The sequence below is a fragment of the Scyliorhinus torazame genome, chromosome 6 (assembly GCF_047496885.1).
Source record: "Scyliorhinus torazame isolate Kashiwa2021f chromosome 6, sScyTor2.1, whole genome shotgun sequence".
Taxonomy (NCBI): Eukaryota; Metazoa; Chordata; class Chondrichthyes; order Carcharhiniformes; family Scyliorhinidae; genus Scyliorhinus; species Scyliorhinus torazame.
This window is the reverse complement of record NC_092712.1, coordinates 21,772,660-21,796,607: the sequence shown is the minus strand read 5'-3', so window position 1 is coordinate 21,796,607 and position 23,948 is coordinate 21,772,660. Positions and strand designations below refer to the sequence as shown.

The following is a 23,948-nucleotide window of genomic DNA, read 5'->3' as shown; positions in this document are numbered from 1 at the left end:
ACCGAAAGTACCCCGAATTCACCTCATTCATGTGCACACTCGCCTTTGATTCCCTATACAACCAGTTGACCCACGCCACAAACTTAGGCCCAATCCCAAACCTATCCAACACCGCAAAAAAATAGCTCCTCTCTACACAGATAAATGCCTCCTCCGCATCCAACGGCACCACCACCTCCAGCTCCCTCCCTTCTGTTGAAGAGAGCACCACAATTAACAAACGGCGTACATTCGCAAACCGCTTCCTACCCTTTACAAACCCCGTCTGATCTTCCCCAATCACCTGCGGGAGGCACTCTTCCAAGCTAAGCGGCACCACCTTGGCAAGAATCTTGGCATCCACATTCAGCAGAAATATTGGCCTATACAACCCACACTCCACCGGGTCCTTATCCTTTTTTAATAACAGCGAAATGGATGCCTGTCCCATCGTCTCCGGGAATGCCCCCTTACCCACAGCATATTCAACCATCTCATCAACAGCGGCGCAGCCTATCGAAAAATCTTTTATAAAACTCCACCGGAAGCCCCAGTGCCTTACCCGTTTGGATCTTCCCTATCGCTGCCCAAACCTTCTCAATCTTCACTGGCTCTTCCAGCCCTGTCCTCTCCACCACTCCTAGTCTAGGACACTACAACCCACCCAAAAAATACCACATGTCCGACGTGTCCCCCAGAGGCTCCGACCTATACAACCTTTTATAAAACTTCTCAAATGCTTTGTTCACCTACTCCGGCGTCAGCACAAGCTCCCCTGCCCCATCCCGGACCCGAACAATCTCTCATCCAGCCGCCTGCTGGCGGAGCTGGCCCTTGGCAAGCAACTGGCCTTCTCCTCATATTCATAGACTACCACCTTCGCTCGCCTTAACTGCCAAACCACTTTTCCTGTGGACAGAAGGTCAAACCGTACCTGCAATTCCTTTCTCCTTACCAGACGTTCTTGAGTTGGATCCTTCGCATACCTTCCATTCACTTCCAAGATTTCCTCCACCAGCCACTGCTGCTCCTCTCTTGCTTCCCCCTGTCCACCTGAGCCTTAAACAAGATGATCTTGTGCTTTACCGTTGCCTTCAGCACCTCCCAAACCACTGATGGCGAGACCTCCCCATTTCTATTGAACCCCAAATTGTCATCAATCACCTTTCCAATCTTTGCACAAAATCTCGGGTCTGCAAGCAGCCCCACATCCAACCTCCACGCTGGCCTCTGCGCCGGCTCCTTCCCCAGGACCATGTCCAGCAAATGCAGAGCATGATCCAAAATAAGAATCGCTAAGTATTCCGTCTTCCTCAACGCCCCCCCGCCCGCCCCCCCGTCGCCCGTCCCAACAACATAATAAAGAAGTCGGTCCTTGTGTAGCGGTGAAAAGAAGGAATACGCCCTAACCCGCAGGTTCAGAACCTGTCATCGATACGTTCCCCCCCATCTCAGCGTGACCACTTTGGAGAGAGCTCTGAGGATGCCACCATTATAGCCGCGGCACAACTGTCATCCCTCCACCATCACAGATACATGCACCTCGGTGGATCATGTTCGTGGACAGGCTTGAGGGGCAAAATCTGGCGAGCGCCACACTGCTGCTGATGCACATCAGGTGGGGAGGTAGGAACCCCCAGGCAAGACAGCAGTCGGAGGGCTGCTGGACTCCAGGACCCAGCTGGGTTCCAGCCTGATGCTGAACCTGTGTAGTAGCGTTACCTGGAGCTGATGGAGACAATAGGGATCAGCTGGGACACTCAGAGGGAGATGTCAGCATCACTCCAGCAGATTCAAAGCCAATTGGAGGAGTCCCAGAGGCTACGGACACAGGAGATGTCACCGGCAATGCGTGACACCGAGGCCAACACTACTGCTAGTGTGGTGACTGCATTGGAGAGCCTGGTGCATGACGTTGGCACCATTGGTGAAGGTGTCCAAGGCGTTGCGCAGTTGGTGTCGGCCATGGCTGAGGATCTCGGCAGAATGTCTGCCTCGCTGGAAGATGTCACCCAGTACCAGGCTGACCTTGATGAGGTTGTATCGCAAACGGTTTGGCGCCTGGCGCGGCTCTCGTTTTTGGCTTCTCCCGCTTTTCACCAGCCTTGTTTCGCTTGAGCGAGTGCGTAACGAGGCCGGAGAATTACGCCCCTTATTCTAAAAGGCAAAAAAGCGGGTAACTATAGGCCAATTTGCCGAACATCTATTGTTGGGAAAATTTTGAAATCAATCAGTACGGAAGTAATAGCACATTTGGAAAATCATGACCTCATCAAGCAGAGTCAGCATGGTTTCATGAAAGGAAAATTGTGTCTGAGCAATTTTTCGAGGAAGTCACAACTAGAGTGGATAAAGGGGAACCAGTAGACGTGTTATATTTGCACTTCCAGGAAACATTAAACAAGGTACTTAACAGAAGGTTAAGCCATAAGATAAGAGCCGATGGTGTTGGAAGTAGTATATGGATGGAGAATTGGCTAATGAGCAGGAAACAACGGGCGGGATTCTCCGGTCACTGATGCCGAACTCTTGTTTGGCGATCGGCCAGAGAATCAACATTTCCTAGAGTACGCCGCACGCAGTATCGACGGCCTCAGGATGTTGCCTGAGGCCCCCCCCCTCGATTCTCCACCCCCGACCATCCGAGTTCCCGACGGCGTCGATCGCGTGTGCTATCGTTTGACGGGAACTCGGCGTGGCAGCTGCGGACTCAGTCCAGCGCTGCCACAGTTGGGGGAGGGCCAATCCAAGGGCAGGGGGGGACTTTGGCAGGGGCTGGGGGCACTGTTGGGGGGTGGTCCAGGGGTTGTGAGCCGGCCAAAGGGAGGATACTATTTTGCAGGCCGGGTCCGGTCCACACGCAGCCGTGCGCATGCGCAGCCACAGACCCGCCAACTCTCCGGCCCATATTGGCAGCTAGAGCCGGGTGATCTATGCTGCCTGCCTACTAGCCCCCCATCAAACAAATTTTCGGTCGTAAAACGCCACCGTTCCCACACAGGCGTCAGGACATAGCCTGAAAATCGGAGAATCCAGACCAACGAGTTTGCGACCTTTAACCACTGGGGTTTTACAGGGATCAGTGTTGGGACCACAACTGTTTACCATGGGCGTGATTCTACCACCATGTTGTGTCCGACTGATTTGGGTGCGCCGGGAGCATCGCAGGAGGGACCCAAATTAGGCTTTGCACCAGGCGCAAAACCTCGCGCGAATCAGCCAACCAGTGGCGCTCGGCGCAATCTGGATCACGCTCTCACTGCACGTGATCCAGATGATCATATTCATAAAAATATTAATAATAATCTTTATTGTCACAAGTAGACTTACATTAATAAAAGCAAATTACTGCGGATGCTGGAATCTGAAACCAAAGAGAAAATGCTGGAAAATCTCAGCAGGTCTGGCAGCATCTGTAGGGCTGCCAGTCCTGCCCCTCCTTTAGCCACGTTTCAGTAACAGCTATGATATCCCATGTACCTATCTGTGCCCTGAGTTCACCTGCCTTGCCGTTAGGCCTCTTGCATTGAAACAAACGCAGTTCAATCCGTTTCTCTGCCTTCCACTTTTCTCCTTACTGACTTTTATTTCTATCCTCTCTTTACTACCCTCCGACTTCCTGCATTGGTTCCCATCCCCCTGGCACATTAGTTTAAAACCCTCCCAACAGCACGAGCAACCAACTCCCCTCGGACATTGGTTCCAGTCCTGCCCAGGTGTAGACCATCCAATTTGTAATGGTCCCACCTCCCCAGAACTAGTTCCAATGTCCCAAAAATCTGAATCCCTTCCTCCTGCACCATCTCTCAAGCCACGCATTCATCCTGTCATTCCTACTCTGACTAGCACGTGGCACTGGTTGCAATTTCAAGATTACTACCTTTGAGGTCCTACTTTTTAGTTTATCTCCTAACTCCCTAAATTCAGCATGTAGGACCTCATTCCTTTTTTTACCTATATTGTTGGTGTCCATATGCACCATGACAGCTGACTGTTCACACTTGCCCTTTAGAATGTCCTGCAGCCGCTCTGAGACATCCTTGACCCTTGCACCCAGCAGGCAACATACCTTCCTGGAGTCTCGTTTGCGTCCGCAGAAATGCCTGTCTACTCCCCTTACAATTGAATCCATTATCACTATAGCTCTACCACTCTTTTTCCTGCCCTCCTGCGCAGCAGAGCCAGCCATGGTGCCATGAACCTGGCTACTGCTGCCTTCCCCTGGTGAGCCACCTCCCCCAAAACGGTATACCTGTTTGGGAGGGAGATGACTGCAGGGGATCCCTGCACTGCCTTCCTACTCTTTCACTGTCTGATGGTCACCCATTTCCTATCTCTGTCAGTATTCTTTATCTGCGGTGTGACCAACTTGCTAAATGTGCTATCCACAAATTCCTCAGCATCGTGGATGCTCCAAAGTGAGACCATCCGCAGCTCCAGAGCCGTCAAGCGGTCTAACAGGAGCTGCAACTGGACACACTTCTTGCATGTGAAAGAGCCAGGGTCAGTGGACGTGTCCCTGAACTCCGACATCGCACACGAGGAGCATGACATGGGTCCTGCCCTGTCTTAAACCTTAGGTTAACTGATACAACTACAATGCCAAAAAACAAAAGAAAACAAAAAAATAGACAAATGAAAAGAAAAGAAAAGAAAAACTATTTATAGCTGGGGTCCCAGCACCGATCCCTGCGGTACCACTAGTTACTGCTTGCCAATTTGAAAAGGACCCATTAGTCCCTATTCTTTGTTTCCTCATTGCCAACCAGTTTTCTATCCATCTCAATACACCTCCCCCAATCACATGCATTTTAACCTTGCATGATAATCTCTAATGCGGGACTTTGTCAAACGCTTTCTGAAATTCCAAATATACCACATCGACTGGCTCCCCCTCGTCAACTCTACTAGTTACATTTTCAAAAAATTTCAATAGATTTGTCAAGAATGACTTCCCCTTCATAAATCCACGCGGACTCTGTCTGATCCTGCCACTGTTTTCTCAATGCTCCTCTATCAAGTCCTTGATAATGGATTCGAGAATTTTCCCCACCATCGACGTTAAGCTTACTGGTCTTTAATTCCCTGTTTTCCCTCTACCTCCCTTTTTGAATATTGGAGTGACATTAACTACCCTCCAGGCTGCAGGGACTGTTCTAGAGTCTATAGAATCCTGGAAGATGAGTTAGGCCTCATCTGGAGCATTGCATCCAGTTCTTGATGCCATACCTGAGGAAGGAAATGAAGGCATATGGACAGGGTAAATAGTGAGTGTCTCCACTGAAGGGAGCATCAAGAATTGGACATCACAGATTCAGAATAATTGACAAAATTTGACAAATTTCTTTCACCACGAAAGTAGTTGGAGTTTTGAACGAGAGGACGGTAGAGACAGGTTAGATAGAAGTATTCAAAAGGGACATGGATTGCTATTTGAAAATAAATAATATGCAAGGTTACGGGGATAAGGCACGTGACTGGGGCTAGGTAGAATGCTCTTTCAGAGAGCCAATGCAGACTTGATGGGCCCAATGTCTTCCTTCTGCACTGCAATTATTTTGCTATAAATACTGTGGCACCAGAGCAGGCCAGGAGCTGGGAATCCAATTGTGCGTAACTTAACTACTGATTTCCCAAAGCCTGTTCACCATCTAAAAAACACGTCACCAGTATGCTGGAATACTCTCCACTTGCCTGGATGAGTACAGCTCCAACAACGCTCATGAAGCTCTACAACATCCAGGTCAGATCAGATCATTTGATTGGCCCCTCAGCCACCATCATCAACATTCACTCCTTCCACACACTGTTCACAATGGCAGCCGTGTGTAGCATCTACAAGATGCATTGCAGCAACGCACCAAGGCTCCTCCAAACCCACAAGCCCTATCATCTAGAGGGGCAAGGGCAGCAGATGCATGGGAACACCACCACCAGGAAGTTCCTCTCCAAGCCACACATCATCTTGACTTGGAAATGTATCAATGTTCCTTCGCTGTCATGGGGCAAAATCATGGAACTCACTTCCTCACAACACTGCGGGTGTACCATATGGGCTGCAGAGGTTGAAGCACAGTTCACCAATTAGAGATTGACAATCAATGCTGACCTAGACAGGGTCACCCAGATCCCCTGCATGATTAAAAAGACAGTGCCCTCGTGGCTGTTGTGGGTAGTCGTAATGGACATGAAACACCATGTAAATTTAGCATTGGGCCATCCCTGTACTAAATCTCTTATTTTATGCCTGAAAATGAATGTGACACACATTAATGTTTACTCCCTAAAATCATATCACAGAAAGCTGAGGCGGGAAAGCTGACAAAACGATAAATGCAGATTAAAATTATTACAAGTCACAAAATACATTTCTGTATATGATTACATAGACCAAAGCATATGTACAGAATAACTCTCAGAATAATATGACTTTGGGGGCAGCACGGTAGCACAAGTGGATAGCACTGTGGCTTCACAGCGCCAGGGTCCCAGGTTCGATTCCCCGCTGGGCCACTGTCCGTGCGGAGTTTGCACGTTCTCCCCGTGTGTGCGTGGGTTTCCTCCGGGTGCGCCGGTTTCCTCCCACAGTCCAAAGACGGGCAGGTTAGGTGGATTGGTCATGATAAATTGCCCTTAGTGACCAATAAGGTTAGGAGGGGCTATTGGGTTATGGGGATAGGGTGGAACTGAGGGCTTAAGTGGGTCGGTGCAGACTTGATGGGCCGAATGGCCTCCTTCTGCACTGTATGTTCTATATGACTTTTCTCACTTGAAAAAATACCGTTGATAACTTCGTTACGGTTTAACCTTGCTGCATATAATGATATAATATCGTAACTGCTTAAGCCATATAATCACATGACATAAAATGGGCTAATGTACCACTTTTTATTGATTGAAAATTGTGGTAGCTGTACATGAGGAAAGTTTTGAAATAAACACCAGTGGGCTTTCATTCCTGAAGCTTTATTACAGCAGTTCAATCGTACCATCATGTTCCTCAGAGTGTCATCCGTGATGAGGTTCATGATAAGTCACCAATGGTATTGCACATTGGGGGGTTTTCCTTTAAAGATGACACGAATTAGAAATATTTCATGGGGAGGTTGCCAGTAACCCAAGTTCCTCAACTGTTGTATGAGTTAATTGAATTGACAGTCCATTTCAGTGCTGCTTCTTTCACTGTCACAAACCTGCAGAACAAGAAGTTTTGAAGATGAGACAAGAGACTATTTCAGATATATTTGCCAAGATCTAATAACCCCGTTTGCCACAGGCGCTGGTCCCGTTATGGGCACTAAATCCCGCGAGAGAGCTAAAATGGGAGTTGCGCCAGCGAGATTTGGTTTGAGATCTTTTCTGCCCTCTGCCTGTGGTGTGATAATATTCACGCCATAGCATTTGCCCATGATGGATCACCCCCCCCCCCCCCCCCCCCCCTCCAGCGCCATGACATCACGCTGGCATGAATCACTACTGGTTTTCAAAAGTGAAAAACAGTCATGATGACCTACACTGGGGTGCGAAGGTGCCTGGAGGTTGAGCGCCAAGGCTGAGGATTACCCCTGGCATCCTGGCAGTGCCCCCTGGGCTCTGGTGGGCACTGAAGTGGGCAGAGCCATGTGGGCAATGTCAGGGGGTACCCCTCTTCCTTTGGGCGGAAGAGATGTGTGGTGGGGGTGGGTAGAGGGAGAGCCCCGATGGCAGCACAGGGAGGAGGTGGGAGGGACAGTGCCCCTCCAATATTTCCGCCGTGGTGGGAATGAGGAAGAGTTACCCCCCGATACTTTTATGGTCGGGGGCGGGGGGTGGGGGGGGGTGGGGGGGGGGGGGGCGGTGAGACACCCCTAAGTTTATGGCTGTGGTTCTTGTGTCCGTGTGTGTTTGGAGGAACTTATTGTAAATACAGATCGGAGTGCCCTTTAAAGATGATGCCCCAATCTCTGTGGAGTCGGCCTTGTCAGCTCTATCAGGCTCCGCCGCTCAAGAGTGACGGCGTAAACCAGATTTTCTGTGTGCTAAGTGAAACCCGCTGGTAGGATGTGGTCTCAGCAGGATAAGTGAAGAGTGATGACAGGAGAATTCCGGTCCTTGTCTGTAAACTCAGGATGGGATTTACCGACCACCCCGCTGTGTGTTTTTCGACGGCGAAGGCTGCCTGCCAGCGGTATCTATCAACCCCGCCGTTGTCAACGGGATTGCCCGGTGACAACGCCCCTCGTCTTTGAGAAACCCATGCACGGGGCATAGGACTGGACTTTGCGGCCGGTGTGAACAGCTGGTAAATTGTGAAACACCAGGGGCGAAATTCTCCATTATCGGCGGAAAGTCCGCCGATCGGCGCAAAAAACGGCGCAAATCCCACTTGCGTCACGTCATAAAAATGGGCCGATAGTCTGCGGCCCGAAATGGGCTAGCAGCGACGTAACGGGATCCGCGCTTGCGCAGTGGTTCACGCCGTGCAGCGTCATACGCGCTGCACGGCGTGACGGCTCATAAGGCCGCGCAGCTCCCCCCCACCCGACCGGAACAGCCGACCGCAACACCCGACTTGATGGCTGGCCGTCGCTCAGCCCCGAGGTTCGAGTCACGCGATGTGGAGGCGCTCCTGGACGCGGTGGAGCAGAGGAGGGACGCCCTGTATCCCGGGCACGGCCGCAGAGTTGCCCCACGCCACAGCCGGCGTCTGTGGAGGGAGGTGGCAGAGGCCGTCACCGCTGTGGCCCTAACACCACGGACAGGCACCCAGTGCCACAAGAAGGTGAACGACCTCGTCAGAGCAGGCAGGGTGAGCCTCCCCATATCCCCCATATCCCCCCTCCCCCAAATCCCCCCCTCCCCCATATCCCCCCCTCCCCCATATCCCCCCTCCCCATATCCCCCATATCCCCCCTCCCCCATATCCCCCCTCCCCCATATCCCCCATATCCCCCCTCCCCCATATCCCCCCCTCCCCATATCCCCCATATCCCCCCTCCCCCATATCCCCCATATCCCCCCCTCCCCCATATCCCCCCCTGCCCCACATCCCCCCTCCCCCATATCCCCCCTCTCCCCCATATCCCCCATATCCCCCAAAATCCCCCCTCCCCCATATTCCCCCCTCCCCCATATCCCCCATATCGCCCCCTCCCCCATATCCCCCCTCCCCCATATTCCCCTCCCCCATATCCCCCCTCCCCCATATCCCCCATATCCCCCCTCCCCATATCCTCCATATCCCCCCCCTCCCCCATATTCCCCTCCCCCATATCCCCCCTCCCCCATATTCCCCATATCCCCCCCTCCCCCATATCCCCCTCCCCCATATCCCCCCTCCCCCATATTCCCCATATCCCACCCTCCCCCATATCCCCAAGTGAATCCAGCCCTAACCTTAACCTCTGCAATGCACGCGCAATCGATGGCGTGCATTCATATACCTGCCTAACACTGTTGCCTTTTACCCCTGCCACCCCCCCCCCCCCAGGAGAAGCCCGCACACAACAATAGGGAGCATGTGAGGACTGGAGGAGGGCCCGCTGATGAGAGGCCACTGACCGTACACGAGGAAAGGGCCCTGGAACTGGCTGGCGGACCTGAGGACCGGGAGGTTGCTGATGCAGAGGTCGGGGTCCCGCGAGCAAGTGAGCCACCAACAGCCCGTCCCCATATCCCCCCTCCCCTATATCCCCCTCCCCCATATCACCTGATCACTGCCTGATGTCTAACCATGCATGCTTCATTGTGTATCGCAGGACCAAACGTCCAGGCACCCATCCCCGCAGATGCAGACCGCCCGCAGGATGCCCCTTGTAGACCACAGGAGACGGAGAGACCCGCACCCTCCAGCATGCGACGCCCGCAGGATGCCCCTCGGAGACCACGGGAGACGGAGAGACCCAAACCCTCCAGCATGCGACGCCCGCAGGATGCCCCTCGGAGACCACGGGAGACGGAGAGACCCGCACCCTCCAGCATGCGACGCCCGCAGGATGCCCCTCGGAGACCACGGGAGACGGAGAGACCCGAACCCTCCAGCATGCGACGCCCGCAGGATGCCCCTCGGAGACCACGGGAGACGGAGAGACCCGGACCCTCCAGCATGCGATGCCCGCAGGATGCCCCTCGCACACCACGGGAGACGGAGAGACCTGGAGCAACAGGGAGACGACACCCCCGTCACGTGCGGGAGCGACCACCCAGCGATGAGGGGGCAGCCACAGGCCCCCGTCACATCCGAGCCAGGACACCACTACCCAGGACACCACTATCCAGGACACCCCTACCCGGGACACCACTACCCAGGACACCCCTACCCGGGACAGCACTACCCGGGACAGCACTACCCAGGACACCCCTACCCGGGAAGACGAAATACCGGACAGTGACTCAGAGTGGATGGGTGGAGACGAACCCCCACCCCAAAGTGCCATGGACTCAGAGTGGGGCGAAGAGCACGACACAACGCCACTGCTGTCACCAACACCCTCCACCATCGCAGAAACACTCACCACGGTTGGGCACTTTAGTGATGAGGCGTCTGGTACACTCACTGGTGCGCACAACACAGCCGTCCCGGTACAGCAGGTGGAGGTAGGAGCAGCAGAGGGACCGGGCGGTCGGAGGGCAGCCCAGGCCAAGCGAACATCTGCCGCCCAGATGGATCCCGGGTTCCTGCAGTTACCACACCCACACATAGATCCGATGCAACCACCGACACGGAGACGAGCGAATAGGGTGACGGGTGGCTTGCGGCGGCTGCGGTCGCAGGTGGAGGAGTCCACCCGCGTCCAGGAGCTGGGAGTGGTCCCGATCATGCGTGCCACCCAGGCTGACACCGCACGGGTGGCGTCCGCGGTGGAGGCAATGGGTGCGACGGTGTCAGACATGGGGAACGGTTTGCGAGGCCTGGGGCCTTCCGTGCAGGCGGCGTCTGTGGCCCAGGAAATGGCTGCCCTCTCACAGGAGGCCATGAGCCAGTGCCAGCGCCAGATGGCAGAGGCGCTCAACGCCATAGCCCAGTCTCAGCAGGCCATGGCCCAGTCTCAGCAGGCCATGGCCCAGTCTCAGCAGGCCATAGCCCAGTCTCTGCAGGCCATGGCCCAGTCTCTGCAGGCCATGGCCCAGTTTCAGCAGGCCATCGCTGAGGGCATCGGCGCCAGTGGCCATGTGCGAGCTGGCGTCGCACTGTCGCAGACAGGGTTCGACAACCCCCTGGGCTCCATGGCTGCAAAACTGCAGACCCCTGTCGATACCAGCACGGGCCTCCAGGACTGGCAGCGCCAGATGTCGGGGGCGCGTCGGATGGCCAGTCCGTTCGCATCCCCCACCCATGTAGAGGCCTGGGGGCCATCGGGCACCCCGAGGGAGGAGGAGGTGGTGTGGTCCATCCCGGCTCCCTCTGTAGGGGAGGTCCTGGTACACCGCGACACCTCGGACTCCCCCCCCTTCCGTCCCAGGTGCATCGGGTGGGCAACGGGCAGGACAGGCTGGCAGCTCGCCATCCCAGTCGCCCGGGCCGCAGCCTGGCCCATCTAGGCCAGGACGCCCCAGGAAACGGCCGCCAAAGGGATCCAGTGTCAGAGGGCAGGAATCACAGGAGTCCACCTCCAGTTCTGCTGTACCGTCTGGGGAACCACGTAGACGTAGTCAAAGGGCCCGTAAGGCCAAACAATTAGACACTGAGTAAGTTGGCACGGGTGCAGGGCACAGATGAGTTCTAGGCGCTAGGGCACGTGCATGAACTCCTTTGGTTATTAAAGTCAATGTTACACCTACCGAAGCTGCCTTTGTGCTCTGTCCAAAGTGTGCGGGGGTGTCATGTACGTTGAGCGCAAGTGTGTGTGTGAGGGGTGGTCTTACCTCAGCCCCAGGTGAGTCTGCCCCCTTCCCCCTGGGCCGCCATCAACATCCCCCGGGCAGAGGACGGGACCGTGCGCTGCAGTGTCACAGCCGCATGCAGGGATGGTCCGGGTGGATGGTGGTACTGTGGCCATGGGTCAGACATAGTCCAACGATGTAGAGCCAGGAGCTCATCGGAGGCGGGTTGTCATCATTCTCCATGGCCTGCGATAGACACGCGTCCACCCGCAACTGGGTGAGCCCGGCCCGTTGTGCCGCCGGTGGATCGGCAATTGGGGGTGGGGGGGTGGTGTGCATGCGGGTGGGGTGTGTGGGGTTGGGGAGGGGGGTGAGGGTGCTGGGTGGGTGGATGGGTGGGGGGTGTGGGTGGTTGGCTGTTGTCATGGTGTGCGGTCTGTGGCCATACTACCCGATTCCCACGCCCATCTAGTCAGTGAAGCGGGCGTCTATCAGTCTGTCCCGTGCCCGCTGGGCCAGCCGGTAACGGTGGACAGCCACCCGCCTGTGTCTACCCCGTCTGCCCTGACCATTGCTCCCATCCCCCTCATCTGGGGAGGACTGGGCCTCTTCCTGCTGCTCCTCCACTCCGCCCTCCTCTGCCTGCGGCACATCGCCCCTCTGCTGGGCTATGTTGTGCAGGACGCAGCACACCACAATGATGCGGCCGACCCTATCTGACCGATACTGGAGGGCGCCCCCAGAGAGGTCCAGGCACCTGAAACGCATCTTCAGCACGCCAAAGCACCTCTCGATCACTCCCCTTGTCGCTACATGGGCAGTCCCTCGTACATGCCGGGGATGGATGACCGCGACAACACGAATGAGTCGTGTACACTGCCTGGGTGACGGGCGCAGACGTGCAGGATCATCATGCGGTGGTCGCAGACCACCTGTACGTTCATTGAATAGGTCCCCTTCCTATTAGTGAACACGGCCCTGTTCTCTGCAGGTGGCCGCACGGCGACGTGCATCCCATCGATCGCGCCCTGGACCATGGGGAACCCGGCAACGGCAGAGAAGCCCACGGCCCGGGCATCTTGGCTGGCCCGGTCCACGGGGAAGCGGATGTAGCGGTGCGCCATGGCATAAAGGGCATCTGTCACTGCCCGGATGCACGGATGCACCGATGTCTGCGATATGCCGGACAGGTCCCCACTCGGTGCCTGGAATGACCCCGTTGCATAAAAGTTCAGGGCCACCGTAACCTTGACGGACACGGGGAGAGGGTGTCCCCCGCCAGTGCCACGCAGTGACAGGTGTGCCAGCAGGTGGCAGATGTGTGCCACGGTTTCCCGGCTCATCCGGAGTCTCCTCCTGCATTCCCGGTCCGTGAGGTCCTGGTATGACTGCCGGGGCCGGTACACACGGGGCGCCCTCGGGTTCCTCCGTTGCCGTGGGGCCGCGACGTCCTCCTCCCCCTCCTCGTCCTGTCGGTCAGGTGTCCCTCCAGCCTGGGCGGCTGCCGCCTGCCCCTCTGCGGCAGCCTGCGCCGCCTCTCTGGCATGCTCCTCCTCCTCCTCCTCCTCCTCCTCCTCATCCAGGGCAACATAGACATGAGCGGCTGCCACCACGGCGGCCAACATCGCTGGATGGTCTGAAAACATGACGGCCTGGTGGGGGGGAGGGGAACGACGACATGTCATCATTGCCCATATCCCCTCCTCCCCCCAGCCAGGTGGCATGGACCGCATGGGTCCAACTGTTGGAGGCTGGCACCTGGCCAGGTGGACCAACTCATTTGCCCTCCCATCACCCACCCCGCCACGGACCCCAACCCCCAACCTCCACCCCGGCACTGACCCCCCCCCCCAACCTCCACCCCGGCACGGACCCCCTCCCCAACCCCCAACCTCCACCCCGGCACGGACCCCCCCCCCCAACCTCCACCCCGGCACGGACCCCCCCCAACCTCCACACCGGCATGGACCCCCTCCCCAACCTCCACCCCGGCACGGACCCCCTCCCCAACCTCCACCCCGGCACGGACCCCCTCCCCAACCTCCACCCCAGCACGGACCCCCCCCCAACCCCCAACCTCCACCCCGGCACGGACCCCCTCCCCAACCTCCACCCCGGCACGGACCCCCTCCCCAACCTCCACCCCGGCACGGACCCCCTCCCCAACCCCCAACCTCCACCCCGCACGGACGCCAACCTCCACCCCGGCACGGACACCCCCCCAACCTCCACCCCGGCACGGACCCCCCCCACAACCTCCACCCCGGCACGGACCCCCCCCCCAACCTCCACCCCGGCACGGACCCCCCCCAACCCCCAACCTCCACCCCGTCACGGACCCCAACCCCCAACCTCCACCCCAGCACGGACCCCCCCCCCCAACCCCCAACCTCCACCCCAGCACGGACCCCCCCCAACCCCCAACCTCCACCCCGGCACGGACCCCCCCCTCCAACCTCCACCCCGGCACGGACCCCCCCCCCAACCTCCACCCCGGCACGGACCCCCTCCCGGCACTCCCCCGGAGCCCAGCCTACTCTAACCACCCCCCTCTCTCCCCCCCCCCCCCCCCCCCCCCGCCGCACACCCACACACACACAAGCCGAGACACACCTCTCCTCACGCAATCAGTCTGCGGCCACGCCATTTCCTGCCCAGAGCCAACCCCCCAGGCCGTCACTCACCTCCTCGCTGGTCGGCGTGAGCCTGGAGCACCGGGTCACGCCGATGAAAAGGAGGTTTGATTGACGTCGACGTGAACGGTCATCACGTCGACGGGACTTCGGCCCATCCGGAAGGGAGAATATCGGCAGGCCGAAAATCGGCTGCCTTGCGCAGACCCGTGACATTCTCCGCGGCAGCGGCGCCATTAACGCCCCGCCGACTTTTCTCCCTTCGGAGACTTCGGCGGGGGCGGGGGCGGGATTCACGGCGGCCAACGGCCATTCTCCGACCCGGCGGGGGGTCGGAGAATGACGCCCCAGTTTTTTGGTCAGAGCTTTACACGGACAAATTTGGGGAAAATTTCACCCATTGTTTTCATTTATCTATTGGTACACTTTTCAAGATTAATGCTTCGTGTGTAGGCTGCCATACAATATTGTTTTGCCGAAGAAAAGGTTTTCTGAAAGAAATTAAACTCAGCTTGCTGTAATAATAAGTAAGTTGCTGAGAAAACTGCTCCATCAATGCTGTTGAAATGCAGCTGAGTCGACAGCTGATATACTTCACATCTGTCTTCACCCAAGAAAATGTGGATGGTAGGTACGGAACTCAGGGAGAGGGACTGTGATATTCTTGAGCAAATTGAAATAGGGAGTGACAAGCTATTGGTGGTGTTGACAAGCTTAAAAGTCGACAGACCTCCATGTCCAGATGAATTGTGTCCCAGGCTGCTGTGGGAGATGAGCAAGGAGGTTGCAGTGGCTCTGACCCAAACGTTTAATTCCTCTCTTGCCACAGGGGAGGTGCCAGAGGACTGGAGAACAGAAATGTGGTCCCAGTATTTAAGAAAGGTTGTAGAGACAAGCTAGGAAACTACAGACCAGTGAGTCTTACATCAGTGGTAGGGAAACTATTGGAGAAAATTCTGAAGGAAAGAATCCACTTGGAGAGGCAAGTTTTGATCAGGGATAGTCAGAATGACTTTGTCAGAGGGAAATCATGCCAAGCAAATTTGATTGACATTTTTGAGGTGACCAGGTGTGTAGATGAGGGTAGTGCAGTTGATAATAATAATAATCTCTATTAGTGTCATAAGTAGACTTACATTAACACTGCAATGAGGTTACTGATGTAGTTCATATGGAAGTCAGCAAAGTTTTTGACAAGGCCTACATGGGAGACTTCTTAAGAAGACAAATGTACATGGGATCAGGGTAATTTGATAAGGTGGATTCAAAATTGGCTTAGTTGAAGGAGGCGGAGGGTGATGATAGAAGGCTGCTTCAGTGTCTGGAAGCCAGTGTCCAGTGGCATACCACAGGGATCTGTGCTGGGTCCCCTATTATTCGTCATTTATATAAATGATATAGATAATTATGTGGGGGCTAGGATCATTAGGTTTGCGGATGGCCCAAAGATTGGCTGAGTGGTTGAGTGTCTTGGGTTGTAGACAGAATGGTCAACTGGGTGGAGAAGTGGCAGATGGAATTTAGCCCTGAAAAGTGTGAGGAGATACACTTTGGAAGGAGTAATTTGACAAGGAAGTATTCAATGAATGGCCTTGACACTGGGCAGTTTCGAGGAACAATGGGTCCTTCACATGTTTGTCCATTGATCTCTGAAGTGGTGTAAAAGGTATATAGGACACTTGTCTTTACCAATTGAGGCATAGATTACAAAAGCAGGGAGTTTATGTTGGAGTTGTATAGAACTTTGGCGAGGCCACAGCATTAGAACATTAGAACATTGGAACATTACAGCCCTTCAGCCCTCGATGTTGCGCCGACCTGTGAAACCAATCTAAAGCCCATCTACACTATTCCATTATCATCCATGTGTTTATCCAATGACCATTTAAGTGCCCTTAATGTTGGTGAGTCCACTACTGTTGCAGGCAGGGCATTCCACGCCCCTACTACTCTCTGAGTTACCTCTGACATCTGTCCTATATCTATCTCCCCTCAATTTAAAGCTATGTCCCCTCGTGCTAGCCATCACCATCCGAGGAAAAAGGCTCTCACTGTCCACCCTATCTAATCCTCTGATCATAAGAACTAGGAGCAGGAGTAGGCCATCTGGCCCCTCGAGCCTGCTCCGCCATTCAATGAGATCATGGCTGATCTTTTGTGGACTCAGCTCCACTTTCCGGCCCGAACACCATAACCCTTAACCCCTTTATTCTTCAAAAAACTATCTATCTTGCAGATAGATACTGATAGAAACTGATCATCTTGTATGCCTCTATTAAGTCACCTCTTAACCTTCTTCTCTCTAACGAAAACAGCCTCAAGTCCCTCAGCCTTTCCTCATAAGGTCATCCCTCCACACCAGGCAACATCCTAGTGAATCTCCTCTGCACCTTTCCAATGCTTCCACATCCTTCCTATAATGCGGCGGCCAGAACTGCATGCAATACTCCAAATGCGGCCGCACCAGAGTTTTGTACAGCTGCAACATGACCTCATGGCTCTGAAACTCAATCCCTCTGCCAATAAAAGCTAACACACTGAACGCCTTCTTAACAACCCTATCAACCTGGGCGGCAAATTTCAGGGATCTATGTACATGGACACCGAGATCGCTCTGCTCATCCACACAACTAAGAATCTGACCATTAGCCCAGTTCTCTGTATTCCTGGTACTCTTTCCAAAATGAATCACCTCACACTTTTCTGCATTAAACTCCATTTGCCACTTCTCAGCCCAGCTCTGCAGCTTATCTATGTCCTTCTATAACCTGCAACATCCTTCCGCACTGTCCACAACTCCACTGACTTTAGTGTCATCGCCAAATGTACTTACCCATCCTTCTACGCCCTCCTCGAGGTCATTTATAAAAATAACAAATAGCAGTGGCTCCAAAACAGATCCTTGTAGTACATCATTAGTAACTGAACTCCAGGCTGAACATTTCCCATCAACCACCACCCTCTGTCTTCTTACAGCTAGCCAATTTCTGATCCAAATCTGGGCTAAATCGCTGGCTTTGAAAGCAGACCAAGGCAGGCCAGCAGCACGGTTCAATTCCCGTACCAGCCTCCTGGGACAGGTGTCAGAATGTGGCGACTAGGGGCTTTTCACTGTAACTTCATTTAAAGCATACTTGTGACAATAAGCGGTTTTCATTTCATTTCAAATCACCCTCAATCCCATGCCTCCGTATTTTCTGCAGTAGCCTACCATGGGGAACCTTATCAAATGCTTTACTGAAATCCATGTACACCACATCAACTGCTTTACCCTCATCCACCTGTTTGGTCACCTTCTCAAAGAACTCAATAAGGTTTGTGAGGCACGACCTACCCTTCACAAAACCGTGTTGACTATCCCTAATCAAATTATTCATTTCTAGATGATCATAAATCCTATCTCTTATAATCCTTTCCAAGACTTTGCCCACAACAGAAGTAAGGCTCACTGGTCTATAGTTACCAGAGTTGACTCTACTCCCCTTTTTTAACAAGGGGTCAACATTTGCTATCCTCCAGTCTTTTGGCACTATTCCTGTAGACAATGACGACATAAAGATCAAAGCCAAAGGCTCTGAAATCTCCTCCCTAGCTTCCCAGAGAATCCTCGGATAAATCCCATCCGGCCCAGGGGACTTATCTATTTTCACACTTTCCAGAAATGTGAACACCTCCTCCTTATGAACCTCAAACCCGTCTAGTTTATTAGCCTGTATCTCAGTATTCTCCTCGACAACACTGTCTTTTTCCTGTGTGAATACTGACGAAAAATATTCATTTAGCGCCTCTCAGCAGGAACACTGTGCAATTTGGTCGCCACATTATAGGAAGGATGTGATTGCATTGGAGTGGGTGCAGAGGAGATTCGCCTGGATGTTGCCTGGGTTGGAGCATTTAAGTTATGAAGAGAGGTTGGATAGGCTTGGGATCTTTTTGCTGGAGCAAAGAAGACTGAGGGGTGACCTGATCGAGTGTACAAGATTATGGAGGGACATGGACAGGGAGGATAGGGAGCAGCTGTTCCCCTTAGTTGAAGGGTCAGTCACAATGGGACAAGTTCAAGGTGAGGGGCAGGAGGTTTAGGGCGGATTTGAGGAAAAGCCTTTTTACCCAAAGAGTGGTGACGTTCTGGAATGCACTCCCTGGGAGGGTGGTAGAGGCGAATTGCCTCACATCCTTTAAAAATTACTTGGATGAGCACTTGGCAAATTACTTGGATGAGCACTTGGCCCCATGCTTAACATTCCAGGTCCAAAACACTCATTCCAGGTTAAGCAGTGTTTCACTTGCATCTCTTCCAATTTGGTCTCCTGCATTCGCTGCTCCCCAATGTGGTCTCCTCTATATCGGAGAGACCAAAGGCAGACTGGGTGATCACTTTGCTGAGCATCTTCGGTCTGTGCGCATTCAGGACCCTGACCTTCCTGTTGCTTGCCATTTTAATAAAAGACCCTGCTCCCATGCCCACATGTCTGTTCTTGGCCTGCTGCAATGTTCCAGTGAAGCTGAACGCAAACTGGAGGAACAACATCTCATCTTCTGGTTAGACATGCTAAAGGCTTCCGGTCTCAACATCGAATTCAACAACTTCAGATGATCAGCTCTACCCACCTCGACCCATTTGTTATCATCCCACTTCATTTTAACTGTCTTCTACCATTTCTTTCCTTCTTAATATATATTTAACCCTCCTTCCAATCTTATCCACCTTTCCTTAACCTTTCTCCTCTTTGCTTCCCCCTTCCCCTCCCCCCACATCTACTGTCTGCTAGCTTTGACAAAGAGCCATCGGACTCGAAACGTTAGCTCTTTTCTCCCGCTACAGATGCTGCCAGTCCTGCTGAGATTTTCCAACATTTTCTCTTTCGTTTAACATTCAAGGCTTCAGGTCAAGTGCTGGCAAATGAGGGTTAGGTAGGCTGGCCAGGTGTTTTTCACATGTCAGTGCAAACTTGATGGGCTGAAGGGCCTCTTCCGCACTGTATTTTCTGTGATGCTGTGATATGATTTCAGAGTGCTTATCTCTATGAAGTGGATGCACCCTTATTTTCAAACTGTGAGCCCTGGTTCTAGACTCTGCGACAAGAAAAAACATCTCCATGCCATCCTGTTAAGACCCCTTAAATCTGTGTTTCAATCACATCATCTCTTGCACTTCTACACTCCAGCGGATACAAGCCTAGACTGTCCAATTTTCCCTTCCAGTCAGGGAACACTTCAGCAGTCAAGGACATTCAGCCTCTGATCTTCGGGTAAGCGTTCTCCAAGGTGGTCTTCAGGATGCACTACAACGTAGAATCGCCGAGCAGAAACTGGTAGCCAAGTTTCGCACACATGACTACGGCCTCAATCGGGACCTTGGATTCATGTTGCACTACATTCACCCCTACCATCTGGCCTGGGCTTGCAAAATCTTACCAACTGTCCTGGCTTGAGACAATTCACATCTCTTTAACCTGTGATTATCCCTCTCTCCAGTCACGCCATCTAGACCTGTATAGACTTAATTACCTGTAAAGACTTGCAATCAAAGTATCATCTTGCATCATTGACTTTATCTGTATATGTGCTTGTGGAACCCACCTCTTCACTTAACTGAAGAAGGAGCTGCGCTCCGAAAGCTAGTGATTCCAAACAAACCAATTGGACTTTAACTTGGTGGTGTAAGACTTCTTACTATGCCCACCCCAGTCCAACATCGGCATCTCCACATCATGGCAATCTTTTCTGATGAGACAATGCACCCATTCAAGGTATTGGGCTAGTAAACCTCTGAACTGCTTCCCCGCACATTTACATCCTTTCTGTTTAGCACAGGGCTAAATCGCTGGCTTTGAAAGCAGACCAAGGCAGGCCAGCAGCACGGTTCAATTCACGTAACGGCCTCCCCGAACAGGCGCCGGAATGTGGCGACTAGGGGCTTTTCACAGTAACTTCATTTGAAGCATACTTGTGACAATAAGCGATTTTCATTTCATTTTCATTTCTTAAATAAGGAGACCAATAGTGAACACAGTTTTCCTGATGTGGTCTTACCAGGTCCCCATATATCTAAAGCACAGGCTGGATTTTTCATCCGCACCTGCCGCAAGATCACCACGGATGGGGCAGGGACCATATAAAGGTCTGTTGACCTCAGGCAGGAATTTCTGGTCACCGGACAGGCGTGGCCGAAAAATCCCACCCATAAACTCCTTCTTCTTTTCGTATTCAGTTAACTTCACAATAAATCTATTAACTTTCCTAATAAAGCTGTACCTCCGTTTTATCCTCTTCCGATTCATTTGCCAGGACACCTAGGTCCCTCTGCATCCCACAGCTCGGCATTTTCTCACCATTTAGAGAATATGGGGCTGGATTCTCTGATTGTGAGGCTATATCCGGAGCATATGTCTAGTCTTACGACAAAAAGGTTGGCACCGCCCCCGCACTGATGTTCCACCTGGTAGGGGGCTAGCAACCACATTCCGTAAAACCCCCGGCGTTCCTGAAAGAAACAGTCGGAGAATTGCCGGGTCGTGGCCGCCCACGTGCACGGCGCCAACCTGCAGCGGTCGCACTGTACAACATGGCGCCAGTCGCGTGCGAACCCAGCCTGCCAGATAGTGTCCCTCTGTAACCCCCCATCGCTATCTCCGGACCACCCCCCACCAGTCCCCCCAGCCCCCACCAAAGCCCCCCAGCCAGCGGAACAGCTCCCCCCTGACTGACGGCACTGGACATTGTCCGCAGCCGCCATGAAAGGCTTACGAAACCTCAGACCACAAGTGATGCACGCCGTCGGGAAGTCGGCCCATCGGGGGCAGAGCATTGGAGAGGGCTTTCAGGTGATGTCCTGAGGCCGTCCCAAAGGCGTGCGGCGTACTCACCGATGACGCCATTTTGGAGGGGGGTGGTGCAACTGGAAACAAGCGTCGCCCCTGATTTCGGCGTCAAAAGGGATTCTCCGCACAACTGCCGAATGCGATTTTGGGGTCGGCAATCGGAGAATCCCGCCCATGATTTTTCATTGAAATAATCATTCTAAGTTATATTTCCTCATCTGGAATCTGCACACTTTAGCAATCATTCTTTAACCTTATTTGCTGAAGGAGGAACACAGTTGCCTGCCTCACTTACTCAGGCCCCAGATAGTCCTTGGAGGGTATTACGCAAGAACTAATATCTATGCACAGCAAATCCCACCCAGTTCACAAGCTCATAGAAAGCCAATGAACAAGTGTGAATGCAGTGACTTGTGGGCATTGTTTATTTGCAGCTGAGCCTAAAGGTCGGCTCATATTGGACAATAAATGTGAAATATCAACATTGTGGACACAAAGCTTTCATCGATTAGCACTCCTAATGTTTTGAAATAGGTGACTGTGGGCGGAATGTTGCCAGAATTTGGCAAAGTGTCAAGCTCAAAATGAAATCTGGCACGAAACTCTCCAGTTGCACAGACCAGTTTTCTCTCAGATCTTGAGCCCCTTTAAAGAATGGTGGGCAAGGTTTACACCATCATTCTGGTAGAGTGGGGCTGGACAGAGCCCGGAAATGGCTCCACAGAGATCGGGGCACCATCTTTAAAGGATGCCCCGATCAGCACTGAAACATAACTGCCCCCAGCCCCACCGCGGAGCTATTGGGGACTCTCCCCCACCCCCTACAATAATCGACGGCTTTCAGCTCCCACCCGACAATCATCACTAGCATTCCTTCCCCCCACCCCTGATAATCGTCTCTGGCATTCACCCCCCCCCCCCTCCCCCCACCACGACCACCATGGAAGTATCGGCAGCACAACCCCCACCCCTTCAGTGCCCATTCTCCCCCACTACATATAAATTAAATGCCTCCCCATTGGGCATGCCCCTGGCACTACCCCAGCACAAGCTGCCACTGCCAGGTTGGTACTGTGCCAATCTGGCAGTGCTAACCTGGCATCCCAACCTGTGCCAGAGGGCATGTCCCTCCCCCCCCACCGCCCCCTCCCCCCCACCCCCCATCCCTGCCGGGGCCATACTTACCTGTGCACCGGAGGGAACCCGAAACTGATTCACGTTTGCCGAAACCTGTTGTAAACCTCGGCCACGAGATGTCTCATTGACGAGGTATGAATAGTGAGAGGCGATCATGGAGCGGGAGGCCCATTAATAATATTTAAATTAATTAAAATCTATTTCTGAGATTCCCGCCCATTATGGGAGTGAACTTCGTGATGTTGCCAACGAGGATTGGGCAAAATCAGGAACCGTGGTTCTCTACAGATTTTGCACCTGTGTCGCCGATCCTACTCAAGGCTAGTGTGTGCTCAAAATCGCCGGCTATATATCTCAGAATATACCTGGAAAGTCACAAGTTTGATCATCTGTATCAGAAGTCTCTGGATAATTCGCTGGCGGCAGTGCTGTCAAAAAACAGAGAGAATTGTGACTCAATATGCATTTAGAACATTAATAATATCAAATCCCTGAATATGTTCATCATTTTCTTCATCAAATCTCCACACCCCTTGTCCCATAAATGTGTTGACTTCATGTTAGTATTCATGACAAGATGCTTCACATAAGCAACTATTGTACATGTAATATTGTTACCTCTGGAGTCCCCCAAGATCCTAAATAGACCCTTTCTATTTTTCTACATACTGCTGCTCAGAGACATCATCATCTGAAATCACATCATGTGCATTGTCGATAATAGCTCCATCTCACCACCTCTCTTGATCCCTCTGGTTCTGATGTCAGGTATTAGGTGTCCAAAGCTTTCCTCCAAATAATTATTGCGGAGACACATTTTGCCCTAGCCATTAATTCCAGCTGTCTCCTTGACCACTGTCTGAAGCTGAACAAGACTGTCTGAAACCTTGGTATCCTATTTGTTCCTGAGCTGAACTTCCAATCCCATATGTTCTCCCTCAGCAATACTGCCTACTTCCACCTCTAGAATTGCTAGTCTCAGTCCTTGCCTCAGTCTATCTGCTTCTGAAACTCTCATCCATTCTCAATTCTCTCATGGACATCTCTCATCTTCCATTTCTGCAAACTTCAACTTGTGTAAAATTCTGCTCATAGAAACAGCGAAAATAGGAGCAGGAGGAGCTCATTCAGCCCTTCAAGCCTGCGCGCCATTCATTATGATCATGGCTGATAATCCAACTCAGTAGCTCGTTCCCTCTTTCCCCCTATTGCGCACAATGACTTACGCGAGACGAGAAGCGATGAAGTCGATCTAGGCTTTATGAATCGAGACTTGTCCCCAGCAGCTCAGCAACAGAATGAGGCTGCGGGGAGAAGCTCGCGCTCTTATACTCCGCCTTCAGGGCGGAGCCAGAAGTCGGCAGATCCAACCAGGACCCGGGACCTGTCAGCCAATAGCCTCTCGGCTTCACAGGTACCACATTACACCTAATACATACCACCACACCCCCCATATCCTTTGATCTCTTTTGTCCTGAACTAAATTTAACTCCTTCTTGAAACAATACAATGTTTTGGCTCACCTAGTTCCTGTGGTAACAAATTCCACAGGCTCACCACTCTCTGGGTGAAG

At 53.0% G+C, this 23,948-nt stretch overlaps 1 protein-coding gene across 1 annotated transcript in view; it reads right to left on the bottom strand.

Annotated features, from left to right (window-relative positions):
• Nucleotides 1-6,848: 6,848 nt before the first annotated feature.
• Nucleotides 6,849-23,948, bottom strand: part of LOC140425686 (uncharacterized) — a 349,955-nt gene continuing 332,855 nt past the window's right edge. Inside the window, exons 29-30 of the mRNA XM_072510182.1 lie at nucleotides 22,741-22,803; nucleotides 6,849-7,172 (exon numbers count right to left, since the gene is read on the bottom strand). Coding sequence (XP_072366283.1) covers nucleotides 7,165-7,172; nucleotides 22,741-22,803 — 71 coding nt within the window. The 3' untranslated portion in view covers nucleotides 6,849-7,164. The remainder of the gene's footprint in view (nucleotides 7,173-22,740; nucleotides 22,804-23,948) is intronic.